Raw genomic sequence first — 21531 nt, 5'->3', positions numbered from 1 at the left:
CAACTGAAAAATAAAGTTTGACTTCATAGAAGACATTCATTTATGCTGCACAATAGAACCCCAGCCTTTTACATGGGAGCCTGCTTACAGTCCTTCCACACATGAAGGAAAATACATGTATTTTGAGGTAAGACTATTAGCAAAAAAAGAAAATATATTTATTCACGTCTGCACATGCTGGTCTCCAGTATACTTACCAAAACAGTGGAGAAAAACAGTGTGCTAAAGCTAGGACTGCTACTCTGGCTTCATATGCAACATAAGCTTGTATTCTTAGTGGTGGAAGAATTATTTAACCAACCACTTCTTAGTTGAAAAATCTGATTTATAAATGAAGCATAGCCGGAAAGCCAAAGCATGGAGGGAAAAGCTACTTAAACACATATCCTGCATAGGCATGAACTAGGTAAAAGGCATGGGTTTCACCAGGTCATTAGCAAGGCTGCAGATTCCACTAGCAGGTACTTGGAGGCTTATTATGTCAGGGAAATTTGTTGCACTTGGTATATATACGTAAGATGTAAACCGGATGCACTTTACACTGGAGAAAGCCTAGCTACTAATATACCAGAATTTTGCTTTTACAAGAAGAGAGAGGAGTTGGATCAAGCTTTTGGCAGCCCTCTTCTTAGTACTGAGGTGGGCAGTTGCTTAGTCTGTAGTTAAGAACAGTGTTTCCATTGCACAGAACTTTGAGAATTTTAAATCTTCCCACAGATTTTGCTAGGCTGTTCTTTGGCTGAAGTTCCTTAAGATTTCAAGAACCCTTTGTGCCCCTTCCAGGTCACACTGGTGACTGGTACCTGCCATAATATGAGGTAAAACAGGGTCAGTATGAAGTAAGTTGCATTGCTCTATTAATTTCCTTCCATAGCATTGCATAAATAATATTTTTACATTTTGTTCAATATTTGTACAGTCAAATTGCACTCTTATTGTACTACAATACAAATAAAACCTGAATTGGACCTGTCTGTTACATTCGTGTATGCCCAGGATTCTCAAATTAACCTGGATGTTTCAGAGTGTGGAGCAGTTCTTCACTGTATTTTATTGTGTTCATGCATCTGAAAGAGCAACTCAGCTACTGCCAGCTCATCTCACCCAAAACATTTCCTAGATCCATAAACTTGAATTTTGTCATTGACCACAGCTGACGTGGAACAGAAAATGCTACATTCTTTAGTTTTCTTTCCTTCCATGCAGTTCACTTCCTTGAACTCTCACTTTCGGTGTGTATTTTTCTCTCATGTGCCAGCTCTGGAGCCTTCAGGGAGAACCTATGTTTTGCCGCTCTGCAGTAATTACTTGTGAACATTAGCAACTACCTGAATTTTTATATACCTACTTATAGCATACTGTGGTTTAATTAAATGGTTTAGTTAATTCTCTTTACAAGATGTAGAAAACTTCATTTGAATGATGCTCTCTCTATTTAGCGAGAGCATAATCACTACATTCTTCACTACATTCTTCACTTTTGTATGACATGTGATGAGGTAACAGGGCAAACTCTGTTACAAAGGCTACACCCAACAAAAGCAGTAGGACATGAAAATTACTCCAACACAGTGGATCTTTGAAATGGTAATCACAGTGGTTTTCAACATTGTGTTGGAGGTGACCCAGCAGTTACATAGCTAAGGATATCCCACAGTTTCCATGAGAGGCAAGTGAAAATCCTGAGACTTCTTTCTGCAAGAGTCAGGCCATTTATTGCAGTATTCTCCCCTCATGCTGCACTGTTCCACTGTAGCCTCTGAATTGGACTCACCCTTGTGCAACCAGTACTTAAGAAAACGCCTGCAGCTTCCCAAGCCACGTGTTTGAGTGTGCAGAATACTGGTGAATACAGATACTGCTTGGACTACATCAACACTTCTAACAATTGTGAGAAATGAAACTCTTTAGCAGAATGCAGTGCAGTTGGGTTTTTTTCTTTTTTTGTTTTTCCTTTTTTTTTTTTTTGAAAAAAGCTATTTACCATCCTGTATATACAACTAACGCAGTGGTCAAGCTTGCTGGCAGCTGCTATTGTCCATCACTGTGAGCTTATCCAGAGTCATTCACTATATCAGGATTTTCAGATGTGCAAGATATGCAAGGCACATAAGGAGTTAACAGGACTATGGGAGGGAGAAAAGGAGACCGTGGAAGAAGAGAGAAGGGCTCCATTTTGTGTGGGCAGACAGGACATGTACCATGTGGAGAAGGCTGATCTGTTATGGGGAAAAAGCCCAGATAGAAAATGAGGCATTTGTTTCCCAGCACAAAAGCTGTTGTTACACATGCACATGACAGCATCCCAGAAAGTCATTCTTGCTACTTTGAGAACTGATCTCAGAATCCTTATTTAGCAAACTTTGGATTTATGTTAAAAAGAAAGAAGAAAACATTTAATGCATCAAAAAAAGCATGAAAACTCATCATTCTCCAAATTGTAAATTAAGCCCAGTATTATAAAATAAGGAAATACATTCAAGCACTCTCAATGATCACATGAAGATAATATAGTGAGAGAGGTAACAAATCTTTAATTTGTGTAAATTCAGAACATTAAGTGCTCACATTAACTTCTGAGTATATATTTTAATTCTGATGGTAAAAATATTGTCTTCATTTGTAAAATGCTCTGTGTGGAAAACTGATACATAACACATGCAGTAAACTAGAAAATCTTATTTGCTCTAATGCTTCCAGACTGCTCTAGACAATTTTAGATTTTTTAAAAAGTAGCCAGTACAGTTTTTAAAAAGCAGACATTGTTGAACATAACTGTTAGAAAGATACAGATGCTTTCACTAGAACGAGTGCACTGATTTATCTTCACAACAAGGAGATTTGACAAAATTCCAGATGTTCCTGAGATGAGTACACTAGCAAACACTGGGATGTTTAGGCATCTCTAGCTCTCTCTTTACCTGACCTGGGAGGAATGCTTGAGGGATGTTCAGCTCAAAGATCAGGGACACCAGGAATTTCAGCGTCCTTTGGATTCTGCTTGGACACTGGATATTGAACACATGAAATGCAGCCACCAGTGCTGCCAGAGCTGTGGTGCAGTCACTGAGCTGGGTTACCTCTTGTTTTTCTATGTACAGAGCAAACCTGCATGAATTCACATTGAAGGGATTTTTAACTTCCAACACTGGTGTCAATACTTTCACCTAAATTAAGAAAAAGAATATTTCAAATGATATCACAGCATCATTTGGTGAACTGTAAGTTGTAGCATCAAAAAATTCAGTAAGCCTAGTAACACTGCTTTGAATTTAATCAGCATTTCTGCAAACATTTGCCTTTCATCCAAAAGGAAGGAAAATGTCATCCTTCTCCAGGAACTAATCTGGGCCACCAAGAGGCTGAGGGATATGCCCAGGCAGCTCATAGGAGCAAGACCACAGCTCTGGTGCTGTCTCCTACCTCCTCGTTCAGTGCAGCAAACAGACTGGAGTCATCTCCAAAGACATCTGGCAGAAGTAAACATGCAGCAGTCATCTTCATATCTGTAAAAGACAAGGATTTTCTGAATTACAAATGAAAATATTCTGGCACTGTGGCGTCATCGTGGAAAAACAGATTGTGGCTTATGAAATATCTAACAGCTCAGCAGTGGAACTGCTACTCAGTTCATCTTGAAGAATAGCTTGTGCCACAATAAAAGTTTAGGTACCTCATCTGGCAATTGGCCATAGTATTCAAACTCATAAAGCTATCACAAACTCAAGGTTCCAATTGTGAAATGCATATCTTCCTTATCCTTTAGTGGTCCTGGCACCAAGCTTGCTAGAGTTCAAGAAGCATCTGGACAATGCTGTTGATCATGTGGTCTGATTTTTGGGTGGTCCTGTGTGGAGCCAGAAGTTGGACTGCTTATGTGACCCTTCCAACTCAGGTTATTCTATAATTGATTTGAATTATGCCTTTTTGGACAGCAAGTGACACTCTCAAGAGGCACTTCTCAAGTATTTTAGTTCAGGTGTATGGATCTACAGCTGCAGTTCAAGAGGAGTAAATTTTATGAGTAACTCCTTCAAATGTTTTGTTCATACAGAACTAACCTCACCTCAGTTTTCTGATTGAAAGAAGGTGAGTGGCAGCAGTTTCTTACTCCCTTCTCAGCCAGCAAGCCAAACACTACATAGACCTCTGTGTGTGACTCAGATCCCTGCTTTTCAGAGACTTTATGCTATACAAGTTTGTGCTTTCACTCCTGAAGTGTATTTACTCCTGAAGAGACAGGTATTTGAAAGGCAACAGTAAGTACTTCTTACATTGTTTCACTTCCAGCTTAAAAACAGTCCTTCTCTTTCTAAGGGAAAGTGTTTTTTTACAAGTGTTCTTCTAAATTCTTAAAGAAAAGATGTTAACCTCCTTAAACCCCTTTTTTATTGCTGAGCATGTTGTATGGCATGGTACATCTCTTTGGCTAGTTTGGGCCATCTGCCTGCTTGTCCCCCGCCCCCAGTCTCTTCTGCATATCCCCCAGTTCTACTCACTGGGAAGAAGAACGAGGAGCAGGCTACCTTTAGGCTGTGCAAACGCTGCTCAGCAACAGCTAAAAAATCGTGTTTTCAGCATTGTTTTGGTCACCAATATAAAACACAGCACCATACCGACTGCTCTGAAGAAGGTTAATTCCATCCCAGCCAGACCTAGTACAGATATTTAGAGCATAGATTTGTACTGACATTTTAGAATGTTTTCCTCTGTGTTCTGTTTCAGATGTTCTTGCAGCATAATGTTAATCGGATTATTCTTCACCAGACATAAAGATAATATGCTTTCTGAATAAATCTCCAAAATCTTAACTGTTTTCTGATAGACATCCATGTGTGTGAGAAGCTGGAACTCCCTAAAAAGCTAAAATATAATAAAATAAAATAGTTATTGCAATACTTAAAGCCCAAACTGAACGAAATGAGGTTCATGCTTTGAAGACAAGGTAAGATAAGTAAAAACAGACTGTAAGTTGGATGATATCGTGGCTTCATTTCTTTACAAAACAGGGAAGAAGTGCATGAAGTATCATCGAAGGAGTTCTAACAACCCACTGCTGTTGCATGTGGCATGGTTAACACAGAACTGATGCAAAAAAATGTTAAAGAGAACAATGTTGATCAATACTTCTGCAGAAACATCCATGAACACCCACAGTTGTGTCACATCTATAATATAGATCAATGCCATTATTAAGTATAGTGTTACCTGATAGGGGCATCTTAAGAAAGGAAATAGTCTAAGAATGTCTTTTAAAGGTGTCTTGTCACAGATCATCTTCCTTCGTATTTGTATTGTTGCATTCATTTTATTATTCACTTCTTTCCAGTTTCTCAGAGTTTTCATATATTCTTGCTTCAGCCAGTTAATGTGTACATACATTGCATCACCTTCAAGATAAGCAGGTTCTTCCTAGCAACAAATCAAGGACAGAATTGTAAGAAATCACCTTTCATCTGATGTGGGATATCTTGTCAATTCACACTGGAGTCTACACCAGCGTGTAGTTAAGTTTAGCAGAAGGGACTTAGAGGGCAGCTTGAGTACTGGCTCTGTGAATTGACTGTACTGTCACTCTGTCGTATACATAGAATCTGTCTTCATGTGGTTCCAGAGCTACCAGCTGGGTCTCCCAGGCTCAAATTATGCATTAGAGGATATGCATGAAATTCATGTGCCTAGTTTGCCTAATTGTGGGTTGTGTTTGTTTGTTTGTTTGTTTAATTAATTAACAGGCAGTTCTAATAATAATAGAATGGCCTGGGTTGAAAAGGACCATAATGATCATCCAGTATCTCACTGTTAGTCTTTAGCAATATTAGCTCTGTATTGTCAAGAAAAATAGGATTTTCTTCTTACTCATTCAGGTATTAAAAGCAGGACAACAAACTTCCATATTGAAGTATTTACCAGGAAGGAAACCAGAAGAATTAAGAGAAATAAATCTCTTAATGGAAAGCATTATTTGGATTGCTTGACAGACAATGTTATTCCATACTTGAAGATTTAATTAATGATTTTCCTCAAAATTATTATTATTGTCTCTGCTGTAACTCCACAAACAGTAATTACAAATAAGAGGGGTAGCTATCCAAGGCAGTACATCTGTGGCTGTAGCCTGTGGCTTAGTTTCTACCATAGGAAGCAATGAATTTGCCCATTGAAGCAAGCTGAGGAAACATACAGATGCTTTGAAAGTGTCATTACCACTCTCAAGCTACACTTAAACCAGCTTTTCCCAAATGTATCATTACTAATGCAGCTGTCATCTTTGCCAGTAGTGGCCTGTGGGCCAGAGCCAATGCAAGTTGAGACACTTTGTTTTATTTCCCAGAATATTTAAGACATAGAGCTGAAAAAAATACAACATTCAAGAGCTCTCTGTATGCAATTTAATTTTCCATTTTAACGTCCTTTTTTAAACCGTGTATGTGAAATTCCAAGATTTTCATGTACAAGATATAGCAGTAAAACATTGTCTCCCTCCTACTATATGCCCATGAATTTCAATAACCAATGTTATCAAAGAAGACAGCCTGACTGCAGGACAGTTAATTACCCACAGGTACTCCCAGCCCTTGCTAGGCCAATGTTACATCACCCCAGTCTGCTCTCATAAAAGACTTCACTGAACAGTAGTATCTGTGTGTGACTGATTAGACCAGGCATTCCTGTCCTCTTCCTCAGAGCCCGAGAAGAGAGGTCACGGATTAGAAGAGGAGCTCATGGACTTCAAGCAATCATGTTGTTATATTTCATTGCCTCCAGTAAATTTTTTCTTCCACCATTTCTTCCAGTCACTTTTCCTGCCCAGGCAAAATCATTCCTTCTGGAACACCCTGCATTATGTTTGGCAGTTTAACTATTGTGATGCCAAAAGCTATGCCTTCATCTTCTAATGATCTTACAGGATTCAGTAAGATAAAAGTCAGACTGTTCACCTCTATTTGTAGAGCTATACCATATTCTGTCCTCAGTTATCTATTTTCCAGACAAGATTGTGCTAAGCTATTTAATCATTCCATGTACAATAGTTGTTCTGTACTTTCAAAAACCCCTGTTATTATCTTTGCGTTTTGTCTGATTTCACTAAAGTCTTTACAAGAGAGGCACAGTACAGCTTAAAACACTAGTTGAGATACTGTGATACCACAGGTGCGTACAGCAGAATAATGCATTCCCTTTTGTTTCTTTCTTAAATAACTCTGAGCTTTCAATGTATTTCTTCAAACAGCTGCTTAGCATTGTGTCAAATGTTTTCCAGCATGATGTAAAAATATCATTTGTGAATGATAATAATAAGCTTAGAGGCCATGATTGTCTACGTTATTAGAACTGGGTTTTCTCCTTGTATCTTATTGTGCATCTCTTGGCATTGAATTTTACAAGCTGTTTTTCTGCCCTGTTAACTCAGTAACATGAAGTCTTCTGCCATTCTTCAAAAACAACCTTTGTCTTTATACCTTTAGTAGCATCAGCAAATGTGGTCAGCCAGCTATTCTCTTTTTTCCACACTTAGAAACGTATTTAACTGCATAAACTAAGCATTAGCAATCTTTTCCACAGTACAACCAAACTATTTCTGCTCAGCTTCTGTTTATCCCCTCAGATTATATCTTTTAAGAGCATTCGAAAGGCATGTGGTGAAATCTCTTCTGAAGTGAACTATATCAGCTGAATTTCTGATGCCCTTGGGCTTGCTGAATACTTCAGAGAACTAATACCTTTATGAAGCATGACTTCTGTTTACAGAAACTTCACTGATTCTTTCCCAAGTTATTCATCTTTCAGCTCTGCATTACAATCTTGTTAATTTGGCAAGTAAAAATAGTAAGTTTATTGGTCAACACATTCCCAAAATTTTGGAAACTCGCATCAGATTAGCTGCCTCCAAGTTGGTATATCACAATTAGAATATTAGCTGATTTATCCTTAAACACATCTAAAATGTTTGCTCCTTGGAATTTGCTACTGCTCATTTGAATGACTTCCTTTACTCATTCCTTTGCTCATTTGAATGTAACTTCCTTTACTGACCCCCTAAGACACACCCTGACATTGCCTATGAGGAGTGGTCCTAGCAGTGTGATCCCTGAGCTCCTCTTCTGAGGATTCTTACTTTTTTTTTGTTGTTTTTTTGTTTTGTTTTGTTTTGTTTTGTTTGTTTGTTTGTTTTGTTTTATTTTGTTTTTACAGCTTTATACTGTGAACACTGCTGTGCCTGCAGACTGCAGAATGACAGTCACAGTTTTTACTCTGGAATCTCTGGCTCCAACTGTTGCTACAGATCTCTCCTGGTGGCCTGCTTCCCAGACCCCACTGCTCAAGGAGCAGAAGCCTGCTCAGCTGCTGGGCCTCAGGCACTGGACTGCCTCCCCGCAACAGCTGCAGGGAGAGGAGAACGGAATAAATCCTGGTGCTTAGCACAAGTCCTGCTGCTCCTAGGACTCTGGTGCTCAGCAGCAAACACTATGGTGAGCCAGTTGAGACCTTGGTTCCAGTATATCTCCATCTGCCTTGGCAAGGCAAGCAGCTAGAGCTGAGGGACTTTGTGTGTAATCAGCCAAGTCCTGAAGAATAGTTAGGTTAATGACATTATTAATTAGCTAGACAACTCCATATGACATTTTTGTAAGCAGCAATGGAAAGGTACCTGTAAAAATAGAGCAGCGGTGTAAGAAAGAAACGCTGTCATTACCCACTAGGAAAAATAAAGTGATGGCAAGCCAAACTTTGTTGTGTAAATCATCCATTACATTACAGGGAACATGATCAGAAGTGATTTTCTTGCAGTGTTTCTGCCTGCCTAGAGCAATCATCACCTGTAATCTTTTCATCTTTTTAAGCTGCACTCCTAGGCTGAAGAAAGCCCTACATTATACCTCGTAAATATACCTTGTTTAAACTAGTAATCTGTATAATGGATAAAAATACCCAGCTGTGAAGTACATCTAACCAATCAGTCAAATAACAGAACTTCAGAAACCTACGAACTCTGCACTAGTACCATTTGGATAGAAAAGGACAGTTTTCTACTGGCTTTAGTAGCCTTCAGTATTTCAGAGATTTCTTGGTTGCTTAAGCGCAGTAGAAGCCAAAGTTTATATAAAGGATGCTTACTTATAAGTCTGAAGTAGAACATGCGGTGAGTGCAGAATGTTTCTTGTAATGAAAATGTTTTGGAGTTGGCATTAGACACCAAGGTTGCTATGATTTTGGGCCCTACTTCTACATACAGTGACAAGTCTATGCCTTCTGTATCTAAGCAATTTGTTTCATTTTGTCTCTGTACAATTTCATTCCAAGTGTGGAATTATACACACAATATAAACAATATACTGTAGTATACAAAGCTACAGAAATACAGATTAGGTGGTAATTGAGAAGCTAAAATTACTGCATCATTGCATGTTTCTATTTCCAACTGATTAAGTGCAAGCATGCATGTTTATCAGTCAGGAACAGCATAGAGCAGTGAACCTCACTGGTACATTAAGGCTAATGGCAGTGGCTGCCCTTAGCAGAACCAGCATGGAATTAGAGAACTGCAAACTCAAATATTTATGGGTGAGTAGTTGTTTACACAGGCAGCCTAGCTGAAAATATGAAGGGAGAAAGTGTCCTAATGTATACCATTCATTATTTCTAAGCATGGTTCCATTCAAATACAATCCGAAGGCTGTTAATTGAGCGGGAAAGTATGACATCACTTGAATTTTATACAAATAATTTTGAACCTCAGGATTTATTGGATTCTAACAGCAAGATAAATTTTGTCTTTTATGTACATATAAACTTACAGACTATCATGCTAGCAGCAAGATGTGTTCAGTACATAACTTGCCTTATAACTGAACTTTCATAATTTTCAAACCGTGTTCCTATTTTCTAATTTGCTTTTTTTTTTTTTTCTGGAAAAGTGTAATAATTGAACATTAACTCAGTCACACCTAAATGTAGGACTCGGAATATTTTCATTTTTTTATTTTAGTTTTTAATTTGTGAACAGGTTCATTTTTATGGTAAGTAGAAAGGTAACGGAGAGGTGGATTTATTTTGGGAAAAAGAAGTTACCTCAGTGGGACAACATTTTGCAATCTATTTTGCACTAATTTCAAATGAGATGTAAAGTCTTTTAGAGTTAGCTTCGACACTTGGGGTGTGAATGGGAACAAACTGGGTTTGGAGAGTTGGCTACTGAACTGGGATTCCATCCCATCACATTCTAACTTCGGGAGAATCTTCTCTACCTTATGCATCAAAGCAAGAAAGCTCATCCAGTACAGCAATATCCCAGTAAAATTGTGATGGTAACTTTAACCTTTGGTTATTTCAATGCTCTGTGGAAAAGCAATCCTATATAGACTGAAGACAGATCTACATTAAAGATCTCCTCTTTCAATGTCTAATTAAATAAGTAATCCTTCCTATGGCTTGATTTTCAGCCATGTCACCGGTAACATTGATTTCTATTGCAGTGGTAATAGGAGTGTTGGTTGGTGGTATTTAATGTTTTTCTGCATAGGATTGCTTTAATGGCAGTATACATACTTGCTGAATAATAGGAAGAAATGCCTTTATTTTTAAATAATAGAGGTTGGATTTAAAAAAAAATAAAACTTTCTGGAACATGAGAATTTACTTTGATACCTTTAAAAAATGAAGTTTTTGTTTTGTTTCGCCCTTTTTTTTTTTTTTTTTTTTTTTTTTAACAAGCAGATGAGAAATATTGTGGAATAGAATAGAAAAAGAGGTCAAAAGTATGCAGCAAGGAAGTTAATGAGGTAAGCAGGATATATCCAGCACTTTTACATCAGTGTAGCCTAGACCTTGCCTGAGGCCCTACAAAGACTCTTAAGCCATTTCATAAGTGAAGAATGACAGTTACAGGGGACAAATCCTTGAGTGCCTATGCCCATAACCACTCTTAACTTCTTGCCATGTCAAGTATCTGTGACTAAAGTCACTGGATCCACACTGGTCACAGGACTCTGCTTGTGCTGCAGATGGCTTTTGACAGTCACACTTCCCAGAGAGGATATCCACAGCTTTACTGGAACCACACGCAAACAGATTGTGTTAAGATGCTAACCTTTAGACAGTGAAGCATACATACATTAAACAACTATGGTCCAAATCCCTCACCTGTCACACTTTCTGAACCATGAGGATAGGTAGTAGTTTGGTAGGAAATAGGTTTTTAAACACAGAGCCTCAATTCCATACTGTCCATTTCATGAATCTTGGTTCTTTTTTTTTCCCACAAGATATGGCCAGAAATACTAGTAAAAATAGCAGTTAGGATCTTGTTAAAAGCCCCAAGTTGTACCCTGTAGTGCTTTATGAGCGTCCCAGTCAGAGTAGAGAAATTGCTACTTCTCTTTGAGGGAAAGAAGAATTTTTATGTATGATGTGCATTACCAAGGTATAAAACCTTTCAGTTACTGTTGAAAGCCACTGTCATAAATCCTAGAAGTCATTAATGTCAACACCAAAGTAAAATGACTGACTAATCACAGAGCGATGAAAAGTCCTCTAGCAAGAACAGCAAGCATCTCTTGCTCCTCACAAGAGTATCCTCAGTTCCTGAATAGTAAATGTAGCCTAGCTGTTGCTAATGACAGTGATCAAGATCTCTTTCACAAAGGATGCCCACAGAACCCTCTAACTCTTTGGTTTAAGAGAGTGAATTGAGATAGGACCAGTAGACAGCCCTGCACATGACTAGTTTACTCACTGCAGACCACAGATTCAGATGTCTCACCTGGGACAGCTCAGGAATATTCCTTTGAGGGTCTCCACTAATCTGCTGTCTGGAAAAGGCAGAAACTGTTAGATGGTAATAAAAAAATCACACAGGCAGGACTGATTATGCCAGTGTGGGAGCTCCTCTTTTACACAATACTTTGATACTGGGACCGTTTTGGTGACCAGTGGTAACACTGGTGTAGCTGTTACATTGCCTTTCATTTTGCTGTTTACAGTTATCTTACCAGCTCCCAACAACTAATAATAAGATTTCCTTTGAAAAGGCATTCCTAATTTCCTTGCTCAGTGCCAGTGCAAGTTACGTTATTGCTTATAGTATTGCTACTGCTTAACATTTCTTGATTGTTGAGTCTACTTCCATCAGAGTTGGCACCAATTCTCAAGTTACTGATGCAAACCAGACTGGCAGTAGCAGTTTCAGTGGTTTCTCTTTGCCTAAACAAAGAATACAACACGTGCATGCTCACTGGGAGTGTGGTACAACCCTTGCCTGCGCTAATCTTTTCTACTAAATGGGTTTTATAACCTCTTCAGAATAAGAAATGGCTTTCACAGGTAGCTACTCGTGTAATAATCTGAATGGTGTGTCTTGATCTTCAAGTACTGGAAAGTGGGTTTTACTATTCTTTTTGGAATACATTCTGACACATTGTATCTCATAAAAACAGTATATAGAAAAGTTTTTAATTCCACTATTGCAAGAAACAGCCTTTTTTTTTTTTCTTTCCTGTGGTGACTTTCAAGTTCGTTGTAATGATGTTTAATACAAATATATCTTTTGAGTTATTTTTATTTGGGAAAGGAATGATCAAGTGAAAAAGAAAATCTGACTACTCTGTTGCAAGTTTGAAACATAAGCAATAAATTATGCACAGCTCATTGTCCACGTTCTTGCCCCAAAAAGTGGGAGAGAACTGAGAAAGCATCACAGTCATGGCAGCCTTCATGTCCAAAAGCTGAACACAAAGACTGGGGAAACAGCACGGGCAGACTGCTCTCATGCAAAATGAACGTGTAGCCTACTGAAGGATCCAAACTGACTCGTATTTAATTAAAGCAAGCTCTGCTTTAATTATACATAATTATCCTCTTGAGCCAGGCATATACTTTCAGAGCTAGACTTGCATGCCAATATTAATTACAAACTTTCAAAGCCATATAATTCATTTTATTTCTGACCACAAATGCTTTCTAACTTGCAAACTACAGAACAGCAAAAGCAAAATGGTGTGAAATCTGTTATCCTCTGTCCAGGAACTGCCCATACTTCACTCCTTCACATTAACTCACAGAACAATGGAGATATTGAATGATATGAAAAAGGGTGAGGCGTAACGTATGCACTAGCAATTCGTGCTCAAAGGTTTTCAATTGACTATCAGAGTGCTTTAAAATATTAACTAAGCAATGCCACACACTATGTGCACACATCAAAGTTTTAGCAGGAAAGCCACATTACATCAGTACAACCATTGAATGATCATTTGTAAATTCAGTTTCACACTTTGGCTTTGCGTACATACAAACACGTGATTTTGAGATTTTTAATCTTAGAGGAAAATGGGCTGTCACTCCTGCTTCACCAATGTACAACATTCACTGCATAGATGAAACCTAATTCTGTAGCTGCCAACAGCATCCCCCAACCACATGGCTCAGAGAAGAGTTTCTCTATCTTCTGCACATCAAGTTAAAACTTTGAAAATCTTGCACTTGTTTAATTAATTTGGTTTCCTCTTTCACTTTCTAATGGCTCTTCTCCCCTTCATTTCTCCCTTTCCACCCGCACCCTGGGATCTCCTGCCAATTCCCACACTCTCTGCATTCCTTGAAACCTTGTTTCAAGTTTCCAGTTCCTGCAGTGGCATAATCTCATTGATGAACAAGATGTCTGTTTTAATCACCTCAAAGACAAACATACTCCTACAAAATGTCTACAAGGGCTTCAAATCTAAAGCTGTATTGAGATAAAAGAAACTCCAGCTCAGAGTTGGCAATACTTGTTCATGTTTACTTCTTTAATCAGAAAAGACAATTTCCTGATCACAATGAGTGGGAAGCCAGTGGAGTGCCATGAGGAATACAAAAGGTTCAGCTTCACCATTTGCCTCCCAGCAGTCAGCCCTAAGACCACCCCAGAGGCTCCCCAGCTTCATTATCAGTCTGACAGTGGCAATATTTTACACAGACTAAGAGCCTAAGCAAAAAGGACAACAGAGATCATCTGTTTCACCTCATTAAATGGTTGATGTCCTTCAATAACCAGCTCCCTTATGCTGACTTGTAAAAAACCTGTTTTCAACATCTTCCCTAAATCAGGTTCTTTGTGCAGGTTAAGCTTCCAGGCTTCATCATTTAATTTAGCTCTGGCCACCCACAGATTTCGACCAAAGTCAGAAAGCCCATCACACTGCTTTTCTGCAACCCTCCTTCTATTTAAAGATAGGAGCCCATCCATTTTCTCCGAAGGAAGCTTTCTCTGAAGTCTCATCAGTGAACGGGAAGTCTCAGTCTTAGGGCAAGAACATTATCACCACCTTCATTGTTCTTGTATTGCACAATAGTGTCAAAACAATCACATATGGTATCACGTCTCAGCTTCCACCTGGGGTGCTGTCTGGGCCCAAAGCGTCTTCTCCAGTTTTCATCTGATCCTCCTGCCATAGAATTTTTGCATATTCACCACTTTCAACATTGCTGCTTATCTTTCCTGTACATTAATAATATTGACTGATGTCCAAATGATGAGCTTAAGTTCCTGCAGAATCCTTCCACTTTTCCCATTTTAAGTACTTGTCAAAATATTTCATCTCTATCCCATAAACACAAAAAGGAGGTGGCCTGCTGATGCCTTTTTATAAATGATTTTCCCTATGTTTATTCCCAGTTCTGCTGAGTGTAACTGTGAAGTATCTGCAATTATCTATTCCTATCTTAACGCCTCATCAGTGCTTATTTCTCCTTTTCACACCTAACACCAAATTTACATCTTTTACAACTGTTTCAGAGAAGCCCAGCTGAGCACACCAGCAGTTTTCCAGAGACTTAAGAAATTGTAGGCCTTAAAAGAGGAATTGTGATCTCTCTCAGGGCTCCTCCTGTTACATTTGGCTGGAGGTGGTTTGTGTCAGGTTCCATTTTAAGATTCTTTCCAACAGAGAGTCATTCAGCCTGATGACTATTTTTAGGGAGCATCATTCTGAGTGAAACTTCCATCAGGGCTATAGTGACAGGTAAATCCAACATGACCTTTTGCGTATTCATCATACCCTCAACACCGCACTTGCTCAAAATTTTTCTTCTAGCTAGGAATATACTAAAGATACTAAAGGGAGTATACTCTTTCATATCTTTGGATATAGTGCTTTCTAAGAAGTAGCACATTTTAGAGTCTTGAAAATAAAGCTGGGTGCTGCATCTGGAAGAAATACCCTAACAAAATAGGAGGCCAAGTAACAATCCTGTTGTGTTTGGAGGAGGAATGCCTGCTGGTGGGTGACAGGGCTTGAGCAAGCAAAGAGATAGAGATCATCTGTGGCTCCCAGAACATCACTAGCAAGCAATTTTTAATTGTTTGTTTATTCTGTTTATTATTTGCTTGGTGAGATTGGAAGAGCAGTCAAAGACTTTAGTCTTTAACAAGAGTAGCAAACTTTTTTTTTCTTCTTTCTTTTTTCTTTTTTCTAATGTGAAAGTAAATACCACCTGTGCTAAGGAATACCTCAGGGGTAAAGAGTCTTTTCATCACATTCATACCATTAACAATTCAAGGTTATACTGACACAACAAGCATTCAATGGAATTGCACCTTGTGACTATACGGAGCTTTAGTTTCTGAATAGAAGTCAGCTGTGTGACTGGTGGTTATGTTATCCATTGGGAACAGATGTGCACTTTCACCTGGCTCTGCTTCCCCATTGCGTTTGACCTATAATGCTCCAAGTGTCCTATTCTGCCTATCTGGGGGAAAGCGCGGATGCAAAGTGGTTAGAAATCTTCCATTGATCATTCTCCAAAAGTCTCCTTAACCTGGACTTCACTTCCCACCCTTGAATAATTGTGATGGGCTCATCAACCTATTCCTCCAGGCTTGTAAAAGGGATTAAGGCAGGGGGGCTGACTTTATTTGAATCTTTTGCTTGTAGTATTGCCTTCTACACCAAATATTTATTTTCTGAGGCTATGATATTCTGTTTAGCATTTTAAATTTATCACAAAATAGTTATTGCCAAAGATAAGCAGGAAGTTACTGTTATATATTCTGCTAAATATAGGAAATGCATTTGTTTGAAAGAATGCTAAAAAAACATCTTGTTCAGGTGTGCACTTTTACCTTTTGTAATAACAAATATCTGGCTCTAAGAGCCCAAGTTATTTTTTTCTACTTAGAAACATATTTAAAACTAAGGCATGAATCCCTTTTAGGATTAGTTCCTAAACCTAACAAGTGTTAATTTTTTCTTTTATACCTCCCTGTTGTTTAGGATATGGGGGAAAATGTTCAGGGATAGGTCAGAATCCCAGCACCCTCTAGTTTCACCCTTACTCTTTTACAAATCTTCAGCCAGCAGGAAATGTCTGGGAATGTGCTTCCTTCTTCAACTTCTAGAACAAGCCAGGAGTGACCAGTGATGGCCTTGGGCAGCACAATCAAAGGTAACAGCATTCCCAGCTTACAGTGTAGGAATGGCACACTGTGATTACACCTCATCTATAGGAGATAGAAGTTGAGCATGCATTCATTCCCATGGGGTCGCAGCAGAGCCTTCTCAAGTAACTGATGTGATAAAGACCTAGACTTACCCTTTCTTTCCAAGATAAATTAAGGCTGACTTGATGCACATGTGAAAGCCTATTGCTTCTCTTTTACCACATGCAAGGCTGTTTATTATTTTGCACCCAAATTTTGTTTCTTGTTTCATAAACTGCAAACCTTCCAACTAAAGCAGGCAGGAAGAAGATGTGTTCATGCACACATTACTTAGGAGGAGATATCCAGAAATCACTGAAGCCTCTAATAAATATATGTGCTTTTTAGGTAGAAAACTACAGCTAAAGGTGTAACTTATGCAAAAATGGGTCAGGCAAACCACTCTTGCTTCCCCAAAGACAGATATATGCCTGGTAAAGAGTTAGCAGTATGGACATACATAAACTGATTGACTGAAAACTTCTTTATCATATTCTTGTAATTAAGTTTTACCATATTTTAATTGTAGCACTGAAAGGAATTTGAGGTGTGTTGCCAAAGCGTAACTGGAATGTATGAAAGTGTACGGGATAATTAGTGTGGTTCAAACACTTACGGGGCATTAACAGCTCTTTGTAAGTTCTCTAACTAAAGGGAAATACTGCATCTGCATGTATACATTCGTAAGCATCCCTAAGTATGCTATGCATTAATTCAAATAGTATATAACAAAGTGTGACATGGTAGTAGGGTATGGCCATTTCATGCCTTCTTAAACATCACTTTGCATTCTTATTTTTACAGATTTCAGCTCTTAGATGTAAACCTCTATTTTTCACTGTAACTGGAGATGTATAACCTAAGGCAGAATGGGAACACTGCATTAAAAATAGAAGAATTTTTTGTCCAACTAAGACATCTATTAATGATATCAAATGTACAAAGAATTAAATGTTGGGTTCAGCTCTACTATTGATGCTCAGTTCTCCAGGAAAAAAAAGTCCAAAATCTGGCTACAGAAGAAACTTTGAGGAAAATGTCAACAGGATGAGATCACAGAATCTTACCGCTTTCTGTGCTTTGACATCATTAGGTTTGTTTTCAACAGATGAAGATTTCCTGCTCTGTCCTTTCCTATGGCCAAACTTGCATTTGTTCTTCAAAACTTGCTCATCATCTTCGATGGCTCTCCGCACATATTTGAAACGATCTTTAAGTGCCCGTTTCCATACCAACTACACAATAAAATAAACAAAAATCTGTCATCACCAGTATCTTGTAAGGATTTGCTCCATTCCTAATGCAAGTTACTTAGTTTTAATCTAATTTTATTATTTTTTTAATAGTTTGCCACTAAACAAAAATATGATGAGAAGGCTCATATTTTGGCATTAGCATAGTGGTGGCTTCAGGACAGAGGGATGCACAACCTGTGCACAGTGTGATGATCTGCCTCAATGACTGCTAATCAAAAGGCCTACTGGCACCTACAGTTCCCCAGGTACCCCAGTCAACGAATCTAAGTGTAGAGTTAGATATAGACAAGATCACCAGGGCTGTCAGCAAAACCATATCTTGTTTTCCTTTTCTAGCTCTTACTTTTGGATATTATCTCTATGACATCAGGTAATTAAACTATGTGGTAAGTCAGATCAGTTCACTGATGCCCCAAAAACCTAATATTTTGCCTCAAACAGTACCTGGCTGGCTGCGAAGCTCTATGAGTATGAGATCTAATACAAGGGAGCAGAAAAATTGAGCAAGAATTTCCCTTTTGCAGGGAGCCAGCAGTTGCAGTGGATCAAACATGCTATTAAACTGGACTTACTGCTGTGGAAGAGGGTCAGTTAAGCAGGTCCTAGTGCTTATGAGGTGCCTCTGAGGGTATAAATTGCAGCTTAAAGGCACTTCCCCACTCAGCAGCCAAAGATAGAACTAATATGCTTCCTTCTTCTGTGACATTTTGTCTTTTTCATTTGGGAAAAGGAAAACCAGGGTGCACGCTACTTCTGAGAGCTGCATGGACAGCAATATCCATGACATTATAGTAAGACAGCAGCCCACCTGTCCCCAGCTGGGTGCCTCACAGCAGAACATAACAGCAACTGCAGTCACTCAGGGAGGCCACTAAGCAAAGGCTATTATGCATTTCTGCAGGCAAAGCCTGCAATTTCAAGAAGTGAAAATGCTTTTGAAGATCTGACAAAACAACTGATTATTTTAGTTATTGAGGAATTTTCACTAGTCATAAGAACCAAACAAAACAAGTAACAAGATGTGACAAAAGAGATTCAGGTAGTTATTTCATTTTCTAAAATGGATTCCAAGTTGAGCCTATACTCACTGATGCTAAAAACCAATATACACATAAGAATTATTCCAAGCTCCCTTCCAAAAATGTGTCCTTAATTATGCAAGGTCGACTGTACTTCTACTGAACTCAAGTTTGCACTAGGCAGTACTGTACTTTTGCAGCAGGAATCTGACATGCCAGCCTTTCTCACCCATGGGGTGACTGGGAGGGTATCTCTTAGGCAGTAGTGTGACCTTGCCTTTCTTCTGCTGCTCCCACCTCCCAAGGGTGCCAGTTGATAATAGGTTCTTTTCTTAAAAGCAACAAATACGCTAATGGTGAGAAGTCTCATCAGCAGCTCATGCACAGGCTCTGGGCCTTGTGGCATTTCCCTCAGCTTTTATGGGGCAGAGTAAGACTGATGCATCCTCCCAGGAGGGCACTTTCTGCCACCACCTGCAGCCCTCACAGAAGTGTCCTCTCTCTGGCAGCTGTGCTAAAGCTTCTGAGAACTGGAAAGCAAACAAACCCATCTGTGTTTCTAATGTGTAAAGGTCTGACTTAGGATTCTGGCCTCACTTAGTAATGAGAAGTAGAGCACAGACTTCTCATCGTGTGCATTTACAGCATCAGTTTTATTATGTCCCAGTACTGTTCTCAAAACCAAGGCGACCGCTTGCCTCGGAAATCCCACTTCGTCTGCCTGAACCACTAATGTTCCTTAACACCCTTTCTAATTCTGACCTTATACATTTACAGTTTGATGCAGATACCCTAGTGTGTTGTATGCCCAGCACAATTTATTTGTAAAAATCTTTATTTTCAAGGCTAAAAACAAACCTCATGTAACATTTCTCTGGTAAAATACTTTAAAAGATGACCATCTCAGACTATATTAACAACTGACATTTAAACATTCTTTGTGGAGATTCGGTTTGTTTCCTTTTGAAAGCCTTCATTTAGCTAGGAGATATTTTAGCTTTTTCTTTCACGTGGATGAATATACTGATCCCTATGCACAGCTTTATATATCTCACAAAGTTCAAAACATTCCGTTGTTTTAGCCCATCCTCAAATAAGTTAAGAGTTTTAACTAAATCTATTTCTGTAACAGGATTCTCATAATCTCATCCAGCTCCCTTCTTACATACCTCTTTCATGAACAAGACTACGACATACATTTATGTGGTTTACATAGCAGGTAGCGTATCTTCTAAAAAGGATGGTTTTGTTGCATTTTTGAGCCAATTATTTTATTTTTTATGAATACTGGAGAAAAAAAAAATAGCAACAGGAACGTTTACCATGCTTATAAAGTAGTACAAGGATTAGTTTGTGTGTATCTGCCATGGGAGAGAACGGATTACACGCAGATTAAAAGCAGTAATTTACTAGAGAATAATCATTTTGCATGCAGCAGTTGCATAATCAAGCATGTCAACAGTGTGATCCTGGGTATCACTGGGATCAGAGCACTGCTGAACTCCAGGAGTGGCTTATACAGAAGTAAGCATTTACTAACCCCCCCTCTGCCTTCCAAATATAAGTGTACCATTTTCAACATGAAATAGTCAGTGACTCCTTCCAAACAGTTTATTGTATACTCCAGAAGTAGGAGGAATAAAACATAATAATGCCTTGCAGGTAGTCAGAAACTATCACCCCAGTAATCTTCTGACTGCTGTGACTATGAAATGGACATTCTCTATTAAAGCCTATTTTTCCTGTAATTACTTGAAAATAATGCTTTTGTTACATCATAGATAGAAAGCCTAATAATTTATCTCATGATGAAATCGAGATAAATATTTATTTATTTATATTTAAATGTCAGTGTGTTAATTTGGAATAACACTATTCTTTATTATGGGAAAAACTCTTTCAGTAATCACTTTAAAACACTTCTTTCCAAAAGCCAATCTGAAAAGGGGATGGAGAAATTGGTTTCATTTCAACTGCTCCAGACCTTTTAAGTGAGTTTTTTCTCTTATTTATTTTTTTAATGTTATGAAAGATTTACCAGAAATCCTAAGTAATTCCCTCTTCTGAGGTGAATAGCCTTAAATCTATAGCACATAGCTAAGTTATCAGTAACCTTATTTCAAAACTTAACCAGTTATATTAACCATAGCACAGAAAAATATTTTTCCCTACTGCAAATTCTCATGGAAAATCATAACCAAGAAAATAGAATTATAAATAATCTACAAATAAAACATTAAGCCTTTTACTAAAACCTGTCTCTTTGCAATGGAATGAGGTTGATAATATTACTCAGTTTCTACATGATGCATACCACAATGTTTACATTACTTAAAGTAGTTTGGAGATGAAAACAAATTGCATCCAGTTTTATGGAGAAAAAAAACAATGCTTTATGACAACGTTTGTTTCTGTCACAAAAATGTAGTTCTATTTACAAGAATTTAGGCAATTTTTGATTTGTTGCTCCATTGCAGACCTTTCCTCTGTTCAAATTCCTGAGCTATTTCATTTCCATGAATGTTTAACAGGAGTTGTAACACTCCCAATATGAAGTTTTCCATTGAATCAAGCTCTTTACACTTTGATGTTGTATTCTTGATCAGAAGCAAAAAAAACTGTTCTCTCAAAGAGATTGAGATCTCTCAAAGGATGAAATTTTCATTTTCTCCATCAAAGCACAGCTGCCACTGCGCACCCAAGGCACGAACATACACACATGCTTGCCATGGACGAATCCAAAAAAGTTTTCATGTTCTATTCTTTTCCTGTAATGAAACTCCTCTGAGAGCCCATC

At 38.3% G+C, this 21531-nt stretch overlaps 1 protein-coding gene across 1 annotated transcript in view; it reads right to left on the bottom strand.

The window, feature by feature from the left end:
* Positions 1-2876: 2876 nt before the first annotated feature.
* SAMD3 (sterile alpha motif domain containing 3) overlaps positions 2877-21531 on the bottom strand; it is a gene marked incomplete at both ends in the record, with an annotated part of 32927 nt that continues 14272 nt past the window's right edge. Inside the window, 5 exons of the mRNA XM_079549873.1 lie at positions 2877-3167; positions 3424-3506; positions 4692-4863; positions 5209-5412; positions 17527-17694. Of these exons, the coding sequence (XP_079405999.1) occupies positions 2877-3167; positions 3424-3506; positions 4692-4863; positions 5209-5412; positions 17527-17694 (918 nt within the window). The remainder of the gene's footprint in view (positions 3168-3423; positions 3507-4691; positions 4864-5208; positions 5413-17526; positions 17695-21531) is intronic.

The sequence above is a fragment of the Tetrao urogallus genome (assembly GCF_951394365.1).
Source record: "Tetrao urogallus genome assembly, chromosome: 2".
NCBI classification, from domain to species: Eukaryota; Metazoa; Chordata; class Aves; order Galliformes; family Phasianidae; genus Tetrao; species Tetrao urogallus.
The sequence above is the reverse complement of the archived record's forward strand: the minus strand, read 5'-3'. Positions and strand labels throughout refer to the sequence as shown.